At 43.0% G+C, this 24,041-nt stretch overlaps 1 protein-coding gene across 5 annotated transcripts in view; it reads right to left on the minus strand.

Annotated features, from left to right (window-relative positions):
- The window catches only part of KCNIP1 (potassium voltage-gated channel interacting protein 1), a 268,083-nt gene that overhangs the window by 2,595 nt on the left and 241,447 nt on the right, over positions 1-24,041 (minus strand). Inside the window, exons 2-9 of one of the 5 annotated variants that reach the window (XM_038740404.1) lie at positions 11,698-11,730; positions 7,330-7,454; positions 5,995-6,064; positions 4,457-4,527; positions 4,110-4,217; positions 3,476-3,568; positions 1,032-1,136; positions 680-742 (exon numbers count right to left, since the gene is read on the minus strand). In XM_038740404.1, the coding sequence (XP_038596332.1) occupies positions 680-742; positions 1,032-1,136; positions 3,476-3,568; positions 4,110-4,217; positions 4,457-4,527; positions 5,995-6,064; positions 7,330-7,454; positions 11,698-11,730 (668 nt within the window). The remainder of the gene's footprint in view (positions 1-679; positions 743-1,031; positions 1,137-3,475; positions 3,569-4,109; positions 4,218-4,456; positions 4,528-5,994; positions 6,065-7,329; positions 7,455-11,697; positions 11,731-24,041) is intronic. The other 4 variants (XM_038740405.1, XM_038740407.1, XM_038740409.1 and 1 more) reach the window with 4 other exon arrangements.

Below are 24,041 nucleotides of genomic sequence, written 5' to 3' on the forward strand. Positions count from 1 at the left end.
AAGGTCACCCAGCAGACAAGTGGCGGAGCTGGGATTAGAATCCGGGTCGTTCTGACTCTCAGGCCTGGGCTTTATCCACTAGACCGCAATGTTTCCCAGAGTTAGCATATTCAGTTATTGCCCTCAAGAAGCTTTCTGTGTAGCAGAGGAGACAGATCCTGAAATAAATTATGGGTAGGGGAAGCAACTGGGTTTAAGATGTACATAAATGGGATGAGGGGTGATTACCCATGTGGTTATGTTTTGTGGTAATCAATATGGAGGGGAGATGAGATCTATCAAACATTTATTGGAAATTTACTGTGTACAGAGCACTGTACTAAGTGCTTGGGAGAGTACAATCTAATAGAGTTGGTAGACACCTTCCATGCCCACAAGGAACTGTAGCTGCTCAGCCCAGGGCTTGGACACGCAGGAGAGGAGGCTCAGGGAATTGGGGGAAGGGAAGAAAAGGAGCAGGAATGCTGGGAGAAGGGAGCAGGTGGAGGTTTCAACCCCCTATCCTGTTCCCTCCCCTGGTCCAGTTTCCCTGCCCATCAGTGTGGGATTCTTCAGCTTCTCCTCAGGTGATGATAAAGGCTGGAAAAGTAGAACAGTTACAGCTCTGGGACAGGAACTTCCCCAAACTTCTCTAGAGAAAGAAAGCAGGCTTGGCCTGCCCCAGAGAACTTTCCCTTACCTCCTGGCAGGATTCAATGAATTCATCTAAAGTCACGACGCCATCTCTGTTTTTATCCATTTTCTAAAAGACATAATAGGAGGTAGAAAACAGAAGAAGTCCTTCAGTACCTTGGGCTTTTACTTTTCCAAACAAGGCTCAGAGGGGTTGGGCACTGCCATCTCCCAGAGTGAGTCACTGAAGACTGGCTTTGAATAAAGTTCCACACTCCAAATGGGCCGCTCTATCCTTGCAAGCCCTTGCATGGCTCTATATTAAAGCCTAGAGCTCTAGAGATGCTCAATGGTTCCTTACTGATTTCTCTGGGTTGTTGAGTTTGGGTTATTGGGAATGTTTGGGTTTCTGGGTTTACCTGGAAAAACACATCTACGTGCTGCCTTGGAGCATCATCTTTGAGCACGGGGTAAGTGTACTTTCCCATCATGTCATAAATGGCTTTGACGATATCCATCATTTCCTGGAAGAGCATAACATGAGAACTCAAAACCAATCTCTTATTTAGAATGATGGGTAGTTTCATTTTTCTCTTTTAATGTAGGAGTGTTTGGAGAGAAACAGGAATCAATCTCCTTCATTCCTCTCTCCCTTGCTCTCTCCCTCCCTCATTCCCTCCCTCTCCCCCTCCCTCTCACAGGGACTGAGTATACCAGTACTTAACAGGAGTGGGAAAGGTTATGCACAACAGCTCTTGAGGGAAACTGACCTTGTCCTCTTCCCTTTTATGATCTGGGCTCTAGTGCTCCTCTTTGTCCTTTCGGGACCTTCCCTCCCCCCTACTTTATGGTATTTGTTAAGTGCTTACTATATGCCAGAGACTGTACTAAGTGCCATGTAGCTACAAGACAATCAGGTTGGTCAGTCCATGTCCCACACAGGGCTAATAGTCTTACCTCCATTTCACAAATGAGGTAACTGAGGAACAGAGAAGTTTAGTGACTTGTGAAAGGGCATGCAGTGGAAAAGTGGTGAAGACGGGATTAGAAATCAGGTCCTTTTTCACTGGCCTTTGTAGGGGGTTAGGGTGGAAGCAGCCTCTACCACGGTTTTTGTTTCAATCTGGCAGCCAGCCTGGCAATGATAAGAGTCTGACTGATGGCCCCTGGCCCTTTGGGCTAGTGTGAGATTGGGTCCATCCTTTAGATGTTGGTTTGCATGGGCATCTTGGCTAGCATTACCAACTGTTCTGAAGAGATACACAAGATGAAAGATTCCTACTTATTTTATTCCCTACACATTTATTTTGTATGGTTGTTCATCTGGGAGATCATGCTGCATGTATTTAGTGCATCTGCCCTGTATTTACTTCTGTTTTGTTCTTTCCAGAACATTTGGTGGAACCTCAAATTTCCAATGCAGATAGAGTTCACCTTGATGAGGACGATGGCGTATAGCTAACACTCACTACACGCCAAGCACAGTGCTAGGTGTTTTGGGGGTAGATACAAGATAATCAGATGGGACACAGTCCCTGCCACACAAAGTGATCATAATCTAAGGAGGAGGGAGAACAGGTATTGAATCCTCATTTTATAGATGAGGAAACTGAAGCACAGAGAGGTTAAATGACTTGCCCAGAGGTCACACAGCAGGTAAGTGGAGGAGTCAGAATTGGAGCACATGCCTCCTGATTCCCAGTCTTGCGCTCTTTCCACTGGGCCATTCTGCCTCACCTCGTCTGCTGGCCCTGACCAATGTTGCAATAACAAGATCGTGAGGGGAGAGGAAGCTTTCTTTTGCAGGAGTGCACTGTGCTTTCCACTCAATGCCCTCAATCCCCTCCCCATTGTTGATTCACTCTGCCCTCTTGGAGGGTCAGGAAAGATTTCTATCATTCTTCTGGGCCCAGAGAAGACGGTGTTCCAGACTCAGGTCTTCTAAATTCATAGAGTGATCAGCAGAACTATGAAAGAGTCCAAATGCCCTGATCCTAGTCCATATCCCTTTCCACTAATCCTGGGGCCTCTAGATGGGTAAAATAAGTTAATTTGACAACGCTGGAGAGGAAAGGCTGGCTGTATTTTAGTGATTTTCCCAGGCCCAGTGTTCTTAGAGGAGCCAAATAACCCAAAGGGGGAAAGAAGAATTCTTAATTGTGCTGAGAGGGGAAGCTTTGGAAAGTTTCTCTGATCATTCCACTTTGGAAATGAGATTCTGTTGAAGGAGTTTGGGCTCAGAGTGATTCCTCCTTCCTGATCATTGAGCTTTAAAATTTTACTAGACCAACACCTTTTTGAGAGCATCTCCTTTGTGGGGAGAAGACTGGAAAGAAGCAAAATGAAGCCTAGATCAATTTTCTGTGGTCACTTTTAAGAAAGTGAAAGGGCATCTGCCTTAGCACACATGAATAGCAACTTTATTTTATTTTTTCCATGAACATCAGTGGAAATTTGGAAGGACTTTAGGCATTTGGTTTAATAATAGGATAATTAGGCACTGTTTAAAACATTTATGTGGAATTTCAACTAAGATGCAGTGATTATCTCCACCTAATATCTAACATCATCTACACAGTCCCTGGGCCAACAACAGACATTCTCATCCAGATATTTTCAGGGAAGTTATTAACCTGGAAGTAATTGCCACAGTTTCCTCTTCCAGGAGTCCTTCTGCTCTCTTCTGCTTCCAGAAAAATCTCGAGCCACTGCATCCACCCACTCCCTAGTTGGTAAAACTCGGGCTTGTGCCAGGCATCTGACCCAGAGCAATTTTCCTGCTCCTATCTTCCTTTCCCTCTCCTCCCCACAGGACCTTACATAAGAGCATGTAAAGTGACAAAGACAGGAGTAAGAGTCTCACATTTGGTCTCAACTCAAGGTGCAGAACATGATGAGAAGATTCAGAAATAGCAAACATATCGTCAACACCTCCTTCCATTTCTGTCCACTGTCCCTGCAAACACATTGGGTTGAAAGGAAGTTTTGAGGAGGCATTTTCTTTGATATCTTCATTCCTGGGTTTCTCTAGAAGTGAAGTTAGGTCAGGATGCTTTCCCTTTCCTGTCTGGCTTCTAACTCCCCTATTTAAAATTTACTATTGGAAAAACTGCCAGGTTTCTTCAAATTTTTTAACTGGATAGGATCATACAAGAGCTCAGAACTGAGGGATACTGGAAACATTCCAAAAGCCTAAGCTGGCTGGGAGAGAAATGACTGGATCTTGTGTTTGCATCTGACCAGGAGACCTATTGTTTCCCACTGGCATTTATCTTGAAGAGTTCAATTCTCGCTCCTGAGTAAGGATTTCCCAGTTTGAAAAAGTAACAGCTGAAAAGCATTCCAATACATTATTATTTTCCTTCTACTTCAACTGTACTAAATTTTCACAGCCCACACTGCCTTGTATTATGTGGGCAGAAATATTTCATTCTGCACCATGAAAGAGTAAAGCCTTCAACCATTTGAACGGACATTTTCCTTTTCAGTTTTCTTACCTCTTTGTTTATGTATCCATCCTTATTGATGTCATACAAGTTAAAGGTCCACCGCAACTTTTCTAGGACTGTTCCTCTCAACAAAATTGACAAAGCTGTCACAAAGTCCTATTAAGGAGGAAAATCAGGAAAGCTTATTGGATATGTTTAATAGTGGGCATATTAAATTGGACCAAGGCACTTTTTTGTCTTTGTGGTTTACACAAAGTAATCTTGATTATGTTGGGCTGATTTTTGTTTGAAGTCTTCAACAAACAACACATTAAGTCATAATGGTTTAGAGAGAAAGGGAAACAAGGAGACAGAATACTTACAATCACAGGATGAAGAAACGACCAGTTAATTACCTCAAATTTCACTGAACCCATCTGAGCTGTGTCGAAGGCATTGAAAAGATAATGGGCGTACATGCTTGCATCTGAAATGCAGAAAGGGACTTTTATTATATATGCTCATAGCTGAAGACTATACATCACTGGACTGAATGGAGTAGTTTGAGAGCAGAAGATGATTTTAATCATAGGTGCCAACTCCAGAAAGGTTAGAGAAGGAATTACCCTCACTGCTGTGTGTGCTAGACTTCCAATCTTATTCATCCCATGTTTCTGACAAGACCTAAGAGTTTGCAGTTAGGGCTCAGAAGATCCAAAATGCTGGCCTTCTGACCTGCTACCTCTTCAACACTTATTCCCAACTCGTGCCAACCCACCGAAATCTCTGCTCTCCTCCCCCAACAATAAAAAATTGGCACTCATGATTTTAATTTGGCAACAGGAATGAGTTTGCAGTCAGTTCTTCTGTAACAGGTCTTTTCACTAAATGTTTAGAAAAAGTGCTAATGGGGAATTAGGACCATTCTGCTTATAACATGTGTGGTGATAGATGTGAATGTATGTGACATGAGTCAAGATGTGGATCCTATAATGCAACTTTTCTGTAGTATGAGATTCTTTGGGAACACAACCCCCACACTGTAGGACTGTAGTTGGTAGGATTTCTTGGAATGAGGAATGACCTAGGGCATGCTAGGAATGAAGGAGCCAAACTGCTCCTTATTGAAAGCACAGCTCCTCCAAGAGGACCTCCATGATTAAGTCCTCATTCCCTCTTTTCCCACTCCCTTCTGTGTCACCCTGATTTGTTCCTTTTAATCACCCCTCCCTCAGCCCTATGGCTCTTAGGTATATATCCATAATTTATTTATATTAATGTCAGGCTTCCCCTCTAGACTCTAAGCTCCTGTGGGCAGGGAATGTGTCTGTCAACTCTGTTATATCGTTATATTGTACTCTTCCAAGTGCTTAGTACAGTGTTCTGCACACATTAATCACTCAACAAATATGATTGATTAATTGAGTCAAGTGATGGGCCTGGGGTTACCAGTCATCCCATAGAAACAGGATTATTTTTTATTCCCTTGTCTTGTTCTATTATCCCCAAAAGGTCCACATGAATTAGTGCATAGAGATATTTGTTCGTTTCTTATTATAATGGATGATTTCTGCAATCACTTAACCCCAAAATGGTGAAAGTCTATACATCATAAAAAGCCTGTGTTCTGACTTGTGAACTGTAAAGTCTGGCTATCCCTGTGCCCCTCATCCTCCTCAGAGTGCAGAGTGACATTCCACTTAAGAGGACTTGGTTGGTAAGCCTCCTGAGAGCAGAGGTGGAACTTTCTGTTTATCATGCAGCTCCAAGCCCTCAGATCACTTCCTTGTATTTTGGGGTTCCACACGTGCAGAGAAATAGGGGAAGAAGATCAAGAGGAGGAGAAGGAAGGTCAACAAGGGAGTAGGCCCCATAGCTGCATCAGAGACCTCCCTTAACATATTTTCCACTTCTCTGAGATACATGGCACTCAGCCAGTTTCAACTCCACTCACCTCCATGTGGGAAAAATTGGGCATAGATCTGTTTGAATGTTTCTTCATTCACAACACCACTGGGACACTCCTGTTGGGGGAGTGAGAGCGTTAAAAAGAAAGGAAGAAAGTACTACCTGTGGACCATGTAGAATTAAAATAATTATGAGCTGGGAAGCTGGGGATTTTCTTCTTGTTCGTGAGGCTGAAAATTTATGTTGGGGCAAGGGCTGGGCCTGCCCTTATTGCCAAATTATTAGTGTTTCTAAGCATCAAACAGCCTAGATTTAAATCTGTTCTTGATTAATCCCCACCCTTGTCTCAGTGGGATGGGTGTGCCAAGGACCTGAATGAGATTTTCACACCCAACTTGGGTCCACTTGAGCATGGGGTTAGGAATCAGATTTGGGTTCTAGTTCTAGCTCTGCCACTTACCTGCTGTTTAACCTTGGGCAAATAACTTAACTTCTCTGGGCCTAAGTTTTCTCATCTGTAAAATGGTAATTCGTTAGTTGTTCTCTTGCCCTCTTAGACTGTGAGTCTGAAGTGGAATGGGGAGTGTGCCCAACCTGATTATCTTGTACTTACTCCCAGGTCTTTGTACACTCAGTGCTTGGCACATACTTGTGCTTAACAAACACTTTAACAAACATTGAGAAGCAGCATGGCTTTGCAGGGAGAACTTGTGCCTGAGAGTCAGAAAGATCTGTGTTCTAATCCTGGCCCCATCACTTGTTTGCTGTGTGACCTCGGGCAAGCCACTCAACTTCTCTGTGGCTCAGTTACTTCATCTGTTAAATGGAGGTTAAGACTGTGAGCCTCATGTGGGACAGGGACCATGTCCAACCTGATTAGCTTTTATCTACTCTAGAGCTTAGTTCAGTGCCTGGCACATAGTAAGTGATTAACAAATACCATTAAAATCCAAATACCACAATTACTATTATTATCATTAATAATAACAAAAATGTGGGAAGCTTTAGTTAAGCTCTGTTGTCACTGGTTTCTCAAGTGAATAGCTGTGGTTGAGGATTGATGTTACACAGTAATGGTTCAGAGAGGATGGAGATTATCTGGAGGGGTTTTATTAACCAAGAGGCAGGTATGAGTTAGTTAAACAAAAGTACATTTTGATCTCTCTACCCTACATTCATTATCTAATAGAGATGTATTATTTCACATCCTCTGAAGAAAGGTGGATGCTTTTTAACTATTCAATTTTTCTTTTCCTTGCTGCTCCTCCCACTCCTCGCTTCCCTGGAATTTCATAAAGTAATGTCAGACTGCATTTGTAAAGAGAGCACAACCCTGAGATCAGAGCCCCGTGATCCAATTCCCAGGCAGCCTGGTGCTTACATTTTTAAAGCCTCTGTAGAGAACTTGCAGTTCCCTCTTGGTGAAGTTGGTCTGTGCCTCCAGCTGCTCCAGTCCTTCAGGCCGATGACACACCATGGCCATCTCCAACTCATCTTCAATTTTATCTGAAATGATCAGACCCGGTACTTAGCAGCTGCTCATCTCCTGTTCTGAGTGATGGAGATTTTTAGACACTGTTCTGTACTGTTTTAATCATAAGGAAGGATAACCAAATTATGAGAGGAAGAAGGAGAGGAAATTATTTTTTTGTGTGCCTAGTTTTTCTATTCCCTTCCGGGGCAGATTCTGCACAAAGAGAGCTGGCAGGAAACAGATCAGCAATTCTAATGATCAGTCAATCAGTAGTACTTTTGAACACTTACTGTGAGTGGAACACTGTACTAATTGCTTATCAGAATACCACAGAGAGGGTAATCATGCTCCCTGCTCACAAGGAGCTCACAATCTAGAGGACTGTAATGATGAGAAGCAGCATAGCCTAGTAGAAAGAGCATGTGTATGGGAGTCAGAGAACTTGGGTTGTAATCTGGGCCCTTCCAAATGTTTGCTGTGTGACCTTGGACAAGTCATGTAACTTCTCTGTGCTTCAGTTCTCCCTTCTACTTAGACTGTGAACCTCATAAGGGACAGGGACTGTGTCCAACCTAATTCACTCATCTCTACCCCAGTGCTTAGTACAGTGGTTGACACATAATAAGTGCTTAACAAATACTATTAAAAAGAGTGAATTGCCAATGTCTGAATTCATCTATGCAGGGACATCACATCCCTCAGGGAAAGGAGGCAGGTTCCTGGATCACTTTTTCCCTGCAGTCCTTTTCACGAGGTCTGGGGACTCTTGTGACAATTGATTTGGGAGACCATCTGGCCAGTTTTTTTAATGGCATTTGTCAAGCACTTATTATGTGCCATGCACTGTACTAAGCACTGGGACAGATACAAGCTAATCAGGTTGGATACTGTCCATGTCCCACATGGGGCTCACAGTCTTAATCCCCATTTTACAGATGAGGTAACTGAGGCACAGAGAAGTGAAGTGACTTGCCCAAGGTCACACAGCAGATAAGTGGTGGAGGCGGGATTAGAACCCAGGTCCTCCTGACTCCCAAGCCTGTGCTCTATCCACTAGACTCTGCTGAATCTTAATTTCTGCAGGATCCTCGTACACTTAAAAAGAGCTCCATGCCAGAGTTTAAGGAAGGGCTGCAACACAAGGAGGAATTCCAGGGACAAGACTAAGACACACAGAACAAAGTGGAAAAAGGTAGAGTAACAAATAACCAGTGACAGCACTTTCAGTGACATCACTCTGCTGAGCTTTTCCACTGGAGTGCAGAGCATTCTCCCACATGCTTCTATTCTCAGTGGGGAGAAGATGTAATGAGGTAGTACTTCACCCTAAAGAGACTGTCTTCATCTCCCTGCTTCGACACTACTAGGAAACAGAAGCACTCATGGATAGAGGTTTCCTTTCATTTTTAAAACTGTAAGATAAATGTCTTTCTTGGCACGAATAGTCTCAGAAGAGGCACAGAGACCTTCCTGTTTGGGAGAAGCAATAATTGCAACCAAACCACTCCCATACATCACCCACTATAAAAAGGAGAGCTGATTGACCAAAAGGATGAATGATCATCCTCTTCTGGGGGTTTCCAACCACCTCCCTATAAATTTACCCAAATCAAGAATCAATTAGCCACCTAGACTCTCTTGGCCTGCTGTTGTCTTAGAAAAATGACTGGTTCAATAACATTGATTAGCTATAAAACTGGACTGGAAAGAAAAGTGACAGTACAGGATGAATAACATTGAAGACTCATAGAGCACTGACCCTGTGATGACAGGCAGTGGTTTCGGACTTGCACAATTAACCTCCTACGATATTTAACATTAAATTCATTAAAGCGTTGATCTGTTTTTCTAATTAATGTTGATTCAAATTTTTATTCTCCTCTGCTTTTGAATCACCATGCTCCTTTCCTCCAACTTTATTTCCCATAAAAATGTGTTTGTCAAGTGAGGTTTTCCTTTGTACATCATAAGGAAGGGATCATTGCTTCTCAGCCTGGGTCTTACCAGTCACTAGGTGACTCCTCTGGCTCTATGGAACTCATTATGTTGCCAACTTGTACTTCCCAAGCGCTTAGTACAGTGCTCTGCACACAGTAAATGCTCAATAAATACGATTGAATGAATGAATGAATGGTGATTTGGGGGACTCCTCAGGATGCTGTCGGGATCCAAAGGCAAATCAGAATAATTTAAGCCTCTTCATTCAGAACAGCTAGCTTCAGTTGACATCTTCTCTACACTATGCCAAAATATATCAATTTAATCATGATGGGAGGAAAACAGACTATCAGGTACAAATAGGATCCACTGCTTATATATATGGCCATTTTTTTCCTTACATTTTTCAGTGCTACAGGTAGTAAGTGCCTAGCACTGCATTAATAAAGCTAACTGACAATTATTTAAGCATTGCAGTAAGGTGTTTATTAAATATGTCAGGGATATTTCTTAAAAATATCAATCCTGGAAAAAAAATTCACTTCATAGGTGTTTTTTCTTTCAGATAGTTAATTGATTTCAAACAAATTAATATATTCAGGAAGCCATAATTTTCATAATTCCTGGAATATTCAGTGAAAAGGAATGTTTAATGCACAGGGCAGAAGATTTTATGAGATTTGATTAGAATCAGAATTGTGACTCTTACCTCTCTTTTTTGATCTTTATCTCACCTAGGAATACTGAAGAGAGCACATTTCATTTCTAGTAACCTTCCTAGGGCGTCATGGTACAGAGGGTCTTTTGCAGTGGAGAATAAAGTCCCTCAGGACTTCCAGGTAAGTTGCAAGTCAGGAAACATTCTTATAAATTATAATATAACCTATAAAGATATTTACATATCTTTAAAGTATATATTATTAATTATTTATTCATATTAATGCCTGTCTCCCCCTCTAGACTCGAAGCCCATTATGGGCAGGGAATGTGTCTGCTAATTCTGTTGTAATGTACTCTCCTGAGGCTTAGTACAATGCTCTGCACACATAGTAAGTGCTCAATAAATACAATTGATTGATTGATAACTATAGAATTGTCTGAGTTGATATCTCAGGAATATCTCTTGCTAATTGTAAGCTTTGGTTAAAAATTCACCAAATGATTACTGAAATATTGAATACTAAACCCATTTTATTAAGATCACACTGTGTATTGTAAATACATAATCTGTTTGGGAGGCTGTTCATTTCTGTATCAAGTGGACTGTGTAACTTCCTTTTCATGTGTTGGCTGTGCGGCTAATTTTTTCTTCTTTCCTGGCATGTCAGAGCATTTTGATTCTTTTAAAGTGGAGCTTGGAACAAACAAGTGAGCGCCTGACCCTATGCAGCACTTGTTAGGTGTGTGGTCTCATTGGACTTCTGCAATTATTTCTCAAAATGGGACACATCCTACAGCTTTGCTAAAATGGTGTTTCCTTTGCTCCAGTGTGGCCTACCAAGGGGGAAAGAAGGAAGGAAGAAGATTTTAATTCATCCAGTGACTTTTAGACTGTGAGCCCACTGTTGGGTAGGGACTGTCTCTATATGTTGCCAATTTGTGCTTCCCAAGCGCTTAGTACAGTGCTCTGCACATAGTAAGCGCTCAATAAATACGATTGATGATGATGACTCCCATTGACCCAGAAACTTTAGAAATGGTTTCTAAATGCCTCTCAGTGCCAACCCTCTCCCCACTGCATCTCTCCTACTCCCCCAAGTCTCCGAATGTACTAGAACATTGTCCAGACACATTCCAGCCTGTAGTGTACATGGCCTCAGAGAGGATTAGAAAAACTCCTCTGGCAAGATATGAGAAGGGAATGGGTTTAATGCCTTGACCGTTGAGCGCTGTTTCTCCCTAAAGATTTGTAAAGGCCCTTCGTGGGCAGAGAGGCCTTTGGATGCACTAATGGGTGAAATTCTAAATTGAGATGAAGTCTACAAGCTGGAGAACTAGGCTATCCTGGAGTTTTAGATCATTCCCTATAAATGCTAACTAAATTAGTCTCACACTGCCTCTCCCACTGCCCTGCCATCTGTATAAATAAAAGGAGTACTATAAATCATTTCCTGCAGGATTGCATGGGGATCTGTGGTGATCTATGCTACATTAGAAGCGGCTTCCTCGTGGAACATGCTAATTTCCAGTCTGAAAATTATCTCTCAAGTGGGCTTACTGATGGTTTGCAAAGAAACATGGGAAATAAGCAGTAAGAAACAGAAAGGTATAGTAATTTAAGGAAGTTCTTTCTGTGATAGTCATATAACTAAGGTAGTCAAATTAGGATCAATTTACCTCTCTGATACTGGTAATACCATCGGGCGATGTCTAGGAGAAAGTAAGAAGACATTTAACACAAGCTACTTTTAGAGAAAATGCAATATACACTTTTGTATTTTACTGCATCACTGTTCACGGGATGGGGCCTCTCCAGGATGCTCCCTGTTCCTGGTTTTGGAGTGAGTAAACTCTTCTTTTTATAGGGGATATGTATGCTTTTCCACACGTTAACCCAACCCCATATGCGGCAGACCTGCTGAGAGAAGACCACCCCTCAGCCTTGAACTTCACAACTTTGCCATGCAGCATGGCCTGGGCTGGGGAATCGTGCAATCGTTCATGCAACCATGCACCTGGAACAAGAGGTGAATGAAGTAGAATGAGGATGACATCTTGAAAAACAGCAGTTTTTCAACAACGGAAGATTAGATTGTGAGAGCCTTATCCCCAAACTGCATCTAAAAACCTGCAAGAAAGTATTCCCCACAGGGGTAAGCATTTTCTTGTCCTTCCTCCTCTTTTGCTTTAGAAATAACTGTGTGGAGAGGCACAATCACCACTCCTGGAGAAAAAGCCAAGTTAGGATGTATAGAGAGGATAAGGAGGCTTCCTGTAGTCCAAAATAGATAGGAAAGAAGCTTGAGGGTAGGGTGAGATTTGGCATACTCCATCAATGCTCCTCAGTCTGGGTCTCACCAGTCACTAGGTGACCCCTCTAGATCTATGGAACTCGTGGTGTTTTGGGGGACCCCTCAGGATGCTGTCGGGATCCAAGTGGCAAGTGACTGTGGGATGGGCTCACAATGGTTCTCAATCTGGGGATCTTCACAGGCCCCTCCCCAGAGACCATCAAAATGCTGTGGGGATTCAGATCCACCTTAGACCTGTGGCAATCCTTGAAGCAGGAACTTTCCCAGCCTGAGCCAAATCCAGGTAGAGTCCCCTGGAGGGGGAACCCTGAGGCTTCCTGGCCTCCACTGACAGAGGCCCTGGATGTAATAATAATAACGATAATGATGATGGTATTTGTTAAGCGCTTACTATGTGTCAAGCACCATTCTAAGCATGGGTACAAGGTAATCAGGTTGTCCCACGTGCGGTCCATAGCCTTAATCCCCATTTTACAGTTGAGGTAACTGAGGCACAAAGAAGTTAAATGACTTGCCCAAAGTCACACAGCTGACAAGTGACAGAGCCAGGATTAGAACCCACGACCTCTGACTCCTAAGCCCACACCCTTTCCACTAAGCCACGCTGCTTCTTGCCTGGAGGCCTGTACTCCAGGCTTGGTTTACCCTGAAATTCACTCTCATGCCAATTGTCAAGGAAGTTTGGCCAACCGTCGGGCACCAGAGTAATGCATTTGAAGGATTGGAATTTCTGCACAGTGAGGTTTCATCCAAAGAGGGTGAGGATAGTGTTGTCCTGGGCTCAAAGACAGTGGGGTGTTGGATCTGACAAGCCTGCACTTCCACAATTTCCCCACACTGTAACCTGTGCCCATCAGGGAAGACTACTCCACCTCTCTTCAGGAGCTGCCATGACTCTGTTGTCACTTTGTGTTGTTGTACCATACCACTGTTCCCAGTGGCTCACATTCAATTGTCATCAGTGTGCTAAGGCCAAGGCTGCCCAATTTATGAGTACAGTGGTTCAGATATTCCTTCTGTTTGTGGTGGAGCTTCAAATTGAGGTTTCCTGTTTGTTTAATGGTATTGGTTAAGCACTTACAGTGTCAAACACTGTTCATTCATTCATTCAATTGTATTTATTGAGCGCTTACTGTATGCAGAACACTGTACTAAGCGCTTGGGAAGTACAAGTTGGCAACATATAGAGACAGTCCCTACCCAACAGTGGGCTCACAGTCTAGAAGGGGGAGACAGAGAACAAAACAAAACATATTAACAAAATAAAATAAATAGAATAAATATGTACAAATAAAATAAATAAACAGTAATACATACGTACAAACATATATACATATATACAGGTGCTGTGGGGAGGGGAAGGAGGCAAAGCAGGGGGATGGGGAGGGGGAGGAGGGGGAGAGGAAGGAGGGGCTCAGTCTGGAAAGGCCTCCTGGAGGAGGTGAGCTCTCAGTAGGGCTTTGAAGGGGGGAAGAGAGCTAGCTTGGCGGATGTGCAGAGGGAGGGCATTCCAGGCCAGGGGGAATGACATGGGCCGGGGGTCGAAGGTGGGACAGGTGAGAACGAGGCACGGTGAGGAGATTAGTGGCAGAGGAGTGGAGGGTGCAGGCTGGGCGGTAGACACCAGGGCCCGGATATCCATGATGAGGAAGGATGCTTGGCAAGGAGGCCAACCATCAATTACAGGAAATGTTGTCATAATTGGGGTCCTTGGGAAATGGGGGACCTTCCCCGTCACACAAGCACCCAGATACTCACACAAGAAGTTGTAAACCTGGGGTAGCTACAAGCTAGTTAGGTTGGACACAGTCCCTGTCCCATAAGGGACTCGCTGTCTAAGTAAAAGGGAGACAAGGAGAACTGTGGCACAGAGAAGTTAGGTGTCTTGCCAAGATCACCCAGCCAGCAATTGGCAGAGCTATATTGGAACCCAAGACCTCTGACTCCTAGGCCTGTGCTCTTTCCACTAGGCAGTGCTGCTTCTAGTTCTAGAAAGTGCTTCTGTGAAGTTATTGTAAAATAGAAAGATAAAGTAAATAATTTTATTACTCAACATTATCAGTAGCCCTCAGAACTCCTGAACAAGGGCTTTGATTGTTAATTGAGCTGTGATGCCTCTAGGTCTACATGATAAAGGCCTAGAAATGGGGATGATGATCTTATGCTCCATGAGAACCAGATTAGACCAAAATAAATGACTGCAACATGTCTTGAACTAAGATAGAGTAGAACCCCTTGCCCTGGGATTGGAGACATCAGAGAAACTCACCCACAGACTCTTAGAGGTGGTGGAGTTTCAGGTTCATTCGACCAGCCTGGAAAACAGCCAAGAATAAAGAGCCTAGGACTGGGGGTCAGGAGACTTGGATTCTACTCACAGTTCTGCCACTTGCCTGCTGTATGACCTTGGGCAAGTTGCTTTACTTCTCTTGGCCTCAATTTCATCATCTGTAAATCCCCCTTAGATTGTGAACCTCTGAGGGACCGGGACTCTGTCTGATCTGCTTATATCAGGTTTATTCCAGCGCTTGGTCCAGTTCTTGGCAAACATTAAATGCTTAGCAAATTTAGCAGTTATTATGATTATCATTATGATTATTATGATCTCATGTACCTGGTTTGTAATTGGCTGCTAGGAGCCCAGTTTTTCAATACACCGGTGAACAGTCTGATATTTTTGTCCAAAAGGAAAGCACTCCCTCTACTGAAGATGCGTTGCTGATTGCTAACGAAATGCTTCTAGCAGGAACAAAATAAACAGAGCATTTTTACATAACAAGATTCTTCATAGCTGAGGTCACTGCCTGGGCTTTACTGCTACTTTCCACATATTCCCCAAGCCATGAAACACAAATCAACCTTGGCTTCAGCCTATTAAATGAATCCCAGGATGTTTGGCATCACCTCAGAAATTCAAGTTTAGGTGTTTTATTGTACTTCTTATAGTTCTAAGGTTCCGATTAACATAACATTACACTTAAAGTTGAACTTTGTCCATTCTACTTAGACCATTTAGTGTAGCTTTTCAGAGGGTAATTTTCTTATTGCTATCCTGGGTGAATTCTCCAAACAGCTACAGACTCTAATAAAATTGAGAATGTACATTTAAAAACTAAACTTCAGCCCTGGTTTTCATGAACCCTGTAATGCTGGGAACCCTCCAAGATGGCAGAGCGAGAGCCCTGGATCCAGATTTGCTGAATGTCCCAGACTATATTTTCTCTGTGCTAGTTCTGTGATACTGAAAACACATTTGGTTCCAGCATTTATCTTCTTCATCTTTCCACCCACTTAGCAGTGTATGGGAAATTTAATCCAGACATTTCCTGCGGATTTCACTGAAATTCCAGGAAGAATGCACTGCACAACCAGTAAACTGTACTTTTTTGTCCAGGAGTAAGTGATGCTAAAATCTCTCTTCCATCCCCAGTCCCAGGGGAATCACAGAGGGGTAAGGAATTCTAGAAGGGTCACCCGACTCCTGCAGAAATGCTATAGAACTATCCCAACATATTACTGATCTGCCATCATGGTTAAAGACCTCCAGACAGGGAGTAACCTGGCCCTCTTGAGGAGCAAATTTCTTCAAGTTCTTATTTAATCAATCAATCAATGAGTGATATTTGCTGAGTGCTATCTGTGCACAGAACACTGTATTAAGCCTTTGGGAGAGTGCAATACACTTGTGAGACATGGTCCCTTATTGACTTCTGCTGGATCACTGCCTATCCTATTAAGTGGGTCTATGATCTCATGTTTAGATGATGATGATTTGAGTGCTCTGAACTGCAAACAGAGCTCAGGGATGTCTCTAGAAGAAACACTCTAGGATCTAGGATCTAGGAAGAGATTATTCATTCAATCATATTTATTGAGCACTTACTGTGTGCAGAGCACTGTACTAAGTGCTTGGGAAGTACAAGTTGGCAACATATAGAGGCGGTCCCTACTCAACAGTGGGCTCACAGTCTAGAAGGGGGAGACAGACAACAAAACATGTTAACAAAATAAAATAAACAGAATAGTAAATATGTACAAGTAAAATAGATAGAGTAATAAATATGTACAAACATATATACAGGTGCTGTGGGGAGGGGAAGGAGGTAGAGCAGGGGGGATGGGGAGGTGGAGGAGGGGGAGAGGAAGGAGGGGGCTCAGTCTGGGAAGGCCTCCTGGAGGAGATGAGCTCTCAGTAGGGCTTTGAAGGGAGGAAGAGAGCTAGTTTGGTGGATGTGCGGAGGGAGGGCATTCCAGGCCAGGGGGAGGATGTGGGCTGGGGGTTGATGGTGGAACAGGCGAGAACGAGGCACAGTGAGGAGGTTAGCGGCAGAGGAGCAGAGGGTGCGGGCTGGGCTGTAGAAGGAAAAAAGGGAGGTGAGGTAGGAGGGGCCGAGGTGATGGACAGCCTTGAAACCAAGAGTGCGGAGATTAGAGAAGCTTCTAATGGCTGCATTCTTCATGCTACATCTATTCCTGGCAGCCTTTACCTACTGTGACATAGTAGATGGAGCACTGGATTGGGAGTCAGGCAACCTGAGATCTCATTATAGCTCTGCCATCTTGCCTTCTGTGTGACCTTGGGCAAGTCCCTTAACTTCTCTGAGACTCAGTTTCCTCATATGTAAAATGGGAATTCAATACCTATTCTTCCTTCCCCTCAGACTGTGAGTCCTTTGTGGGATAAAGGCTATGGCTGATCAGATTATTCTGTAAGTAATGATAATACTAATAATGACAATAATAATATTTTAAGTGCTTAATGTGTACCAAACAATGTACTAAGCGCTGGGGTAGATTCAAAATAATCAGATTCCACATGGGGCTCCCAAAGTAGGAGTGAGAACACATGTTAAATCCCCATTTAGCAGACGTGGGAACTAAGGCACAGGGAAATGAAGTCACTTGTCCAAGGTCATACAGCAGGATCTGGGATTAGAATCCAAGTCCTCTGAGTCTCAAGGCTATGCCCTTTCCACTAGGCCAGGATGCTTCCTGTGATCCATCCCAGCACTTAGCACAGTTCTTGGTACATAGGAAGAACCTAACACATTTTATCATCATTATTATTATTAATGTTATTGTAACTCACAGCCTGCAGTTTGCCTCACAGATACAGCATCTGCTTCTTCCTAAAAGGACTTTCCAGAATATAAACTAGGCAGGAAGTGGAGAGGCATCATTTGACTATTGAGGCATGGATAGCTGAGGGTTCGAATGAGCACGAAGAAGGGAAGCATCAATAATATGTGCCCAAGTGTGGGATTTACAGAAATAGAAATACAAGAATACCTGTTGTCAGAATCTCAGGTGGCAAAGGATTTCTGGATAGCCTGGGCAAAAAACTAGGGGACTTGAAATTCCGGGGTCTGACACACACAAAAAAATTGTCAGCTTTGGAATGAAAGACCAGACCTGGCAGCAGAGGTTGGGATGGAGCCAAAACAAGGGCATTTTCAGGGGAGACCATAGAAGTGAGTGAACGAACACAGATGAGGCGATGAGATCTTGAAGGGAGGTAGGCAGCAGGGAAGTTTTCAATATAAAAATCTAATTATGAGTTGGGTTTTTTAAATGGTTGATTTTTATAATATAAAAAAAAAGAAACAAACAAAAAAAAAAACCAAAAAGCATTTCTTCCTAAAGCCCATCAAGGAGAGATGGAATTCATTAAATTGTTCTGGGTCCTTCCTGGAAAACAACCGCAGAGAAGTTCCCAAGGCAACTCAACTTCAGCTCTATCATTTCAATCTAGCTATGGTACTTTGGAATAAAAGTTTGATGATGTGTTCATGCACCCACGATCTGCTCCCTGGGGCACTCATTTCGGCTTTGGGGAGATGATTAGGCAAATGAAAGAAGCAGCAACATCAGCAGAGAACATTTTCAGTCTGTGCTGGGAGGAAGCACTGCTTTGCTGATTCCCAGTGGGACTCTGATACTGAGGTGCTCATAACAGTCTATTATTAAGCAGTTACAAGCTGAGTGACTCTGGGCCCAGGAGGGCCTGAGGGTTGAGTGTGAGATTCCATCCCATCCCTTTGAGTTGTGTGTGCATGTATGTACATGTGTGTGTGGAAAGCAGGAGTGGGGCTCTTATTTATAGCTGTTGCGACCCGAAGAGCCGAAATGCCAACTCTTCCCATATCACAGCCCTGGGAGGAAAAAAAAAAACAGGGGAATCTGGCTTAGGAGAACTCTGTCATCTTCATATGATAGGTGGAGAAACTGAGGCTAAGGGAGGGGAAGACTCAAAGTAAAATGAATCAGAGAATTAATTTCTTATAGAAGCTTTGTCTTGTCAGTTCCAAGGCTAGCTTTTATCTCCGGGATGTTATTGTTCTTATGTACCACAATCACATTACTGCCTATAAAGTGTCTACCTCCGAGGAACCAAAGAGCATTACTACTGTTTGAATCAGGCCAGTCTTCTCAGTGTCCCTGGGAGGAAGGCATGGCTGTCAAAATATGGTAGAAAGTGTATTAATACCTGCATTCAGGATTAAGGAGTACTCATGTTCTCAACAGAGTAGAGAAAACATATGGTATGTGCTGTAGAGGTTATAGGCTTGTCAAATGGGTGCTGGAGAGTTGGCAGTCAATCACTCAGCTTTCCAACTGAGTGCTTATGGAGTGCAGAGCATTAATGCATTCAATCAAATTTATTGAATGCTTACTGTGTGCAAAACACTCTACTAAGCACTTGGGAGAGTGTGATATAACAATAAACAGATACGTTCCCAGCCCATACTGTACTATGCGCTTAGCAATGCACTAACCCATTTGAAATGAACACATGTGGATAACACTAGAGATAATCAGTGCTTGGGCCCCTTCCCTGTTCTCTGAATTGCGATTGTTTCTCTCTGTCATCTATCCTCAGTGCTCCAAATTGTAGATAATGGAATTGTTCTCTCAAAGTGAAAATGCAATTCCAAATTTCAAAACCATAAACAAGACCTAAGTGTATGAGTATCTTCAGGCACTAAGTAACAGGGCTAGAGATGTCAAACTGTGGTCCGTTCCAAGGCTGAGATTGGGAGAGTCTTAAATGTGCACTTAATAAATGAAATCCTTGCAGACACTCTGTGAATTATTAATGATGTTATTCAGCTTTGATTGTTTTCTTCTTTCTTGGAAAGGTTATTCTCTAAAATGCCTGTGATGAACCTGAACAGTACACCACAAATGGACATATTTTATGCAGAACTTGGTCATGATAATAGTCCTGTCTCATTTAAAAGCAAATCAGACATTATGAACTTCCTGATTTATTAATGCATTGATTTCTATAAATGTCAGTGCATTTTATATCTCAGTTAGAGAGCAAGGGGAACAATCAATAGATGGAAAATAAAATATAAAATGAAGCAATCATTAGAGAGAATTGAAATGCTGTCTGGTTTTATCTGTGCTTTCACACTGGAAAACTAAAAGCCCTATAATTCTACTGAGGGGAATCTCAAGAAGGAAGTCATACACGGGAGAGGTGAGCCACTGAAGGAGCTGAGGGAGGTTCTGTTTTCGCTTTATCTCTGAAGCTAACCAGGGTGAAATAAACTGGAGACGAAGGGTGAAATTCTGAGTGGGACAAGAACCAGGGCCCCAAAATAAGCTAAGTCAGAGTAAGGAACTGTGGGAAAGACCTTCACTGGAGGTCAGTTTAAGGCTTGCCGAGAGATGCAAAATCAGGATTAAACAGAAAGCAAATCGGGAAGTGAGAGGCTGCTGCCTGGTAATGGCTTTGTGTGGCTCAATTTGCTTCTCACAGATTCTCCATTTGACTCTTTCCCTAGATCTTCCTCTATGAGGTCATTTTTTAAAGGTAACAATAATGATACTTGTTAAGTGCTTGCTATATGCCAAACACAGGAAGACTCAAGATAATCAGGTTGGACACAGCCTCTGTCGCAAATGGGGCTCACAGTCTAAGTAGGAAAAAGAACAGGTACTTTATCCCCATTTTACAGGTGGAGAAATCGAGGCACAGGTCAGTTAAGGGATTGCCAGAGATCACAGCGCAGACAAGTGGCAGACTGAAATTAGAACCCAGATCCTCTGATTCCCAGGATTGTGCTCTTTCCTCTAGACCATGCTGCATCTCTTTTTCTTCAGATAATCAGCATCATCATCCATGGCATTTATTGAGCTCTTACTGTGTGCAGTGCACTCTACTATATGCTTGGGAGAATACAGTACAATGGAATTAGTAGGGACATTCCCTGCCTAAAACGAGTTTACAATCTAGAGGGGGAAACAGACATTGATGTAAATAAATGATTTTTAATATTTAATTCATAGATATGCACATAAATGCTGTGGGAAAAGCTCAAAACCTTTGGTAGTTGGCCAACAAGTTGGAAGAGTCCACCGAATGCTTAACATTGAATTGGTGCTCTATGTTGTTTTTTAATTTTTAAATGGTATTTATTAAGTGCTTATTATGTGCCAGATATTGTTCTAAGCACTAGGGGAGATACAAAATATCCAGCTGGACACAGTCCATGTCCCACATGGGGCTCACAGTCTTAATCCCCATTTTACAGATGAGGTAACTAAGGCACAGAGAAGTGAAGAGACTTGCCCAAGGTCACACAGCAGACAAGTGGCAGAGCTGGGATTAGCACCCAGGTCCAATCCATACTCTATCCACTAGGCCACGCTACTTCTTCTATCTGTGAGATCATTTCTGTGTGTACCATATTCTCAAGGCCTATGTATGGAGGTAACATAAAAACTGCATAGGAAAACATAACGGATATTCTTACTGAGCATCTTTCCAGAGGAATTTATCAACAAATCTTGGGTTCTGTTTTGGATCGTGGAGAGACTGGTCGGTGATTTCAGATACTGGCTTCTTAATGAGCCTTTTTGCTAGGAAGGGAGAGGGGCTGAGGCCTGCTGAGATCCTAACATAACTAACCATTAGGCAGAGCAAAACGCTGCAGGAACAAATGAATGATTTTTGTAATGTATTAGGATGAATGAGCCAGGATTAATTAGTTCAGTTAGTTTGTGAATATATTAGCAGGTCACAAGGCTCTGAAGCCTATTAATCTCGAGATGAGTGGGGGGGAGCAACTGCAGAGACCTCCGTGAGACTCAGCTGTAAGTTTCCGTCAAGGAGCCTGATTTCTGAATTCAAAGCTTCCTGCAATTCAGTTCCTTTGAAACACAGGCGGTCCTCGGACTTCATGGGGTTTTCAAGATGGCTTAGTAGAAGGTTATTTTTTTGAAGAAGCTTGATCACAGTACTTCAATGGCCAGAACCACAGCTAGCTTCTTAGTGGTCCCTCTCTTTATAATGCTAAAGAATTCCAGAAGTATTCTTTGTTATGCTGTGGGGAACCACTCATTCATTACCTGTTGGGGTCATCCTAATGATGGAAGGAATTAGACCTTGCAGAGAGAGGTCTGCTTCCTAGACTAGAGCTCAGAGCACTGAGACGGCCCTCGGCTATCCCAGTCAACAATCTCCATAATTTTCCTCAAACAGTTCTACGACTTGGCAATGTGTTGCTCTCAGATATGCTGCTGCTGGCAGTTCTGCCCAAGAACCTGTAACTTCATCTAGCCCGAGGATTGCAGAAACATCAGGCAGCCGCTTGGCTTAGTGGATAAAGCACAGGCCTAGGAGTCAGGAGGACATGGGTTCTGAACTCAGCTCTGCAACATGTCTGCTGTGTGACCTTGGGCAAGTCACTTCACTTCTCAGTTACCTCATCTGGAAAATGGGGATTAAGAGTGTGAGCCCCATACTGGGGAGGGACTGTGTCCAACCTGTTAGCTTGCATCTACCTCAGTGCTTAGAACAGTACTTGGCACACAGTAAGCGCTTCACAAGTACCGTAATCATTATTATTACTAATAATTATTATTAGCCAAGTCATTGATGCTGCTGCGAGCAGGAGCCTTCCAAAACCTGAGTTCTAGTAGTTCTAGGCTACTGCTCTCTTTGACGGCCTCCAGCCGGAGCTCTCCTTGTAGGATTTGCCCATCTCTGCTGTTGTTGTTTTTTTATACTTATGCATACTATACTTACTAATATGTTAAGCGCTTACTATGTGCCAGACACTGTAATATGCACTAAGGTAGGTACAAAATAATCAGGTAGGACACAGTCCCTGACCCGCCTGGTCACATCCACTCTTAGAAGACAGAAACCTGCTCTGAATCAATGTGCTGGTCAGACTTTCTCCACCTAATAAGGCTTTTCAAAAAAGGTCTTCCTTATGCTATCCTCGCTACAAAAAGGTTTTCTCCCTCTTTCTGGAATTGTACCCACTTGAGGGAATATTTCTGCCTGCTCAGGCCGCATTGCAAATTTCTCCAAGCTGCACTGCTGAAAAAGTAATTTTTGCTCCAGCCTGGTGGATAGATTTTTAATATTTCATTAGAGGAATCTTCAGCTCACTGAGAGGGCAGGACTCGTTATTAAATCCCCACGGCTCTCAGCTTCTCTTCTTTGCTAGCGGTATTATTCATTCATCTCCAGTCAGACAATTTAATATTGAAATGTCTAATGGGGAGCTGTTGATATTTTGTAAAGCGCTCTGTACCTGAGGCCATAGGAGAGCTGGGTGTGTGCTCCCTGCCTTTCAGGCTGGTCCTGAAGAAGAGCAGGCTGAGGTGGAGGGGCCCTCCCAGGGCTGTCCTGAGCTGCTCTTGCACTGTGCTTGTTTCTTCCCTTCTCACACTGACTCTATCTCCCTTTTACTTGGTTGCCAAGCAGTTCCACTGGCAGCTAATTTCTCACTGGGTGAGGAGGGCCATAGCATGCTGTTTTCTAACCATGGCTGTGTTGGCATCAACACAACTGGCATTTGGCATTGCAATTTAACCTGGATGTAATAATAATAATGATATTTATTAAACTCTTTTACTATGCAACAAACACTACTAAGCTCCAGAATAGATGCAAGAAAAACATGTCAGACATATTTCCTGTTTCACATGGGGCTCACAGTCTAAGTAGGGGGGAGAACACGTATTTTATCCCCATTTTACAGATGAGGAACCTGAGGTAAAGAGAAGTTAAGTGACCTACTCAAGGTCACACAGCAGGGAAGTGGTAGAAATGGAATTAGAACCCAGTTTCTCTTATTCCTATTTCTAGAACTTAGAAAGGAGCCCCCCTAGGAGCAATGAAGAGAGGGGGGAACAATAAAGGAATCTTCATAGGAGAACCTCAGAGGAAAACTTCCTGATCATCTGAAAATGGAAATAATGATAAAGCAGGTGGGAGAGTTTCAGGTCAGGGCAGTGAACCATCCTTTCCAACTGGAGAAGGAACAGAGTGATCTGAAAGCAATGGACGGAAGGGCTGTTTAACAGACACCACTATTATTTTTAATGGAATTATCAGCATTTGCTTCCCTTTAATGTGTCAAGGGATGCAGTATGGCCTGCTGAAAAGAGCATGGGCCCAAAGTCAACTGCTCAAACTGTTCCCTTTTCCATTTTTGGTGAGGGATCTTTCCTCATATCAAACTGTAAATCTTTCTGGTCAGTTGGGAAGCACTTTTTCTTTCAGCTTAGTCTCCTGAATGCAGTTATACTTCTTTCCCTGATCTTACTATGATGAATGAAAAGAAAACTGAATTCCTACCCTATAGCCCTAGGGTGCAGGGAACAACAGCCATAGAGAGTATTTAGTCTTCCTCTGGTGCAGGTCTCCTTTGAAGCCAATACCCTGGGTAACCAGATAAAATT

This window comes from Tachyglossus aculeatus, chromosome X1, assembly GCF_015852505.1.
Source record: "Tachyglossus aculeatus isolate mTacAcu1 chromosome X1, mTacAcu1.pri, whole genome shotgun sequence".
In the NCBI taxonomy this organism is placed as follows: domain Eukaryota; kingdom Metazoa; phylum Chordata; class Mammalia; order Monotremata; family Tachyglossidae; genus Tachyglossus; species Tachyglossus aculeatus.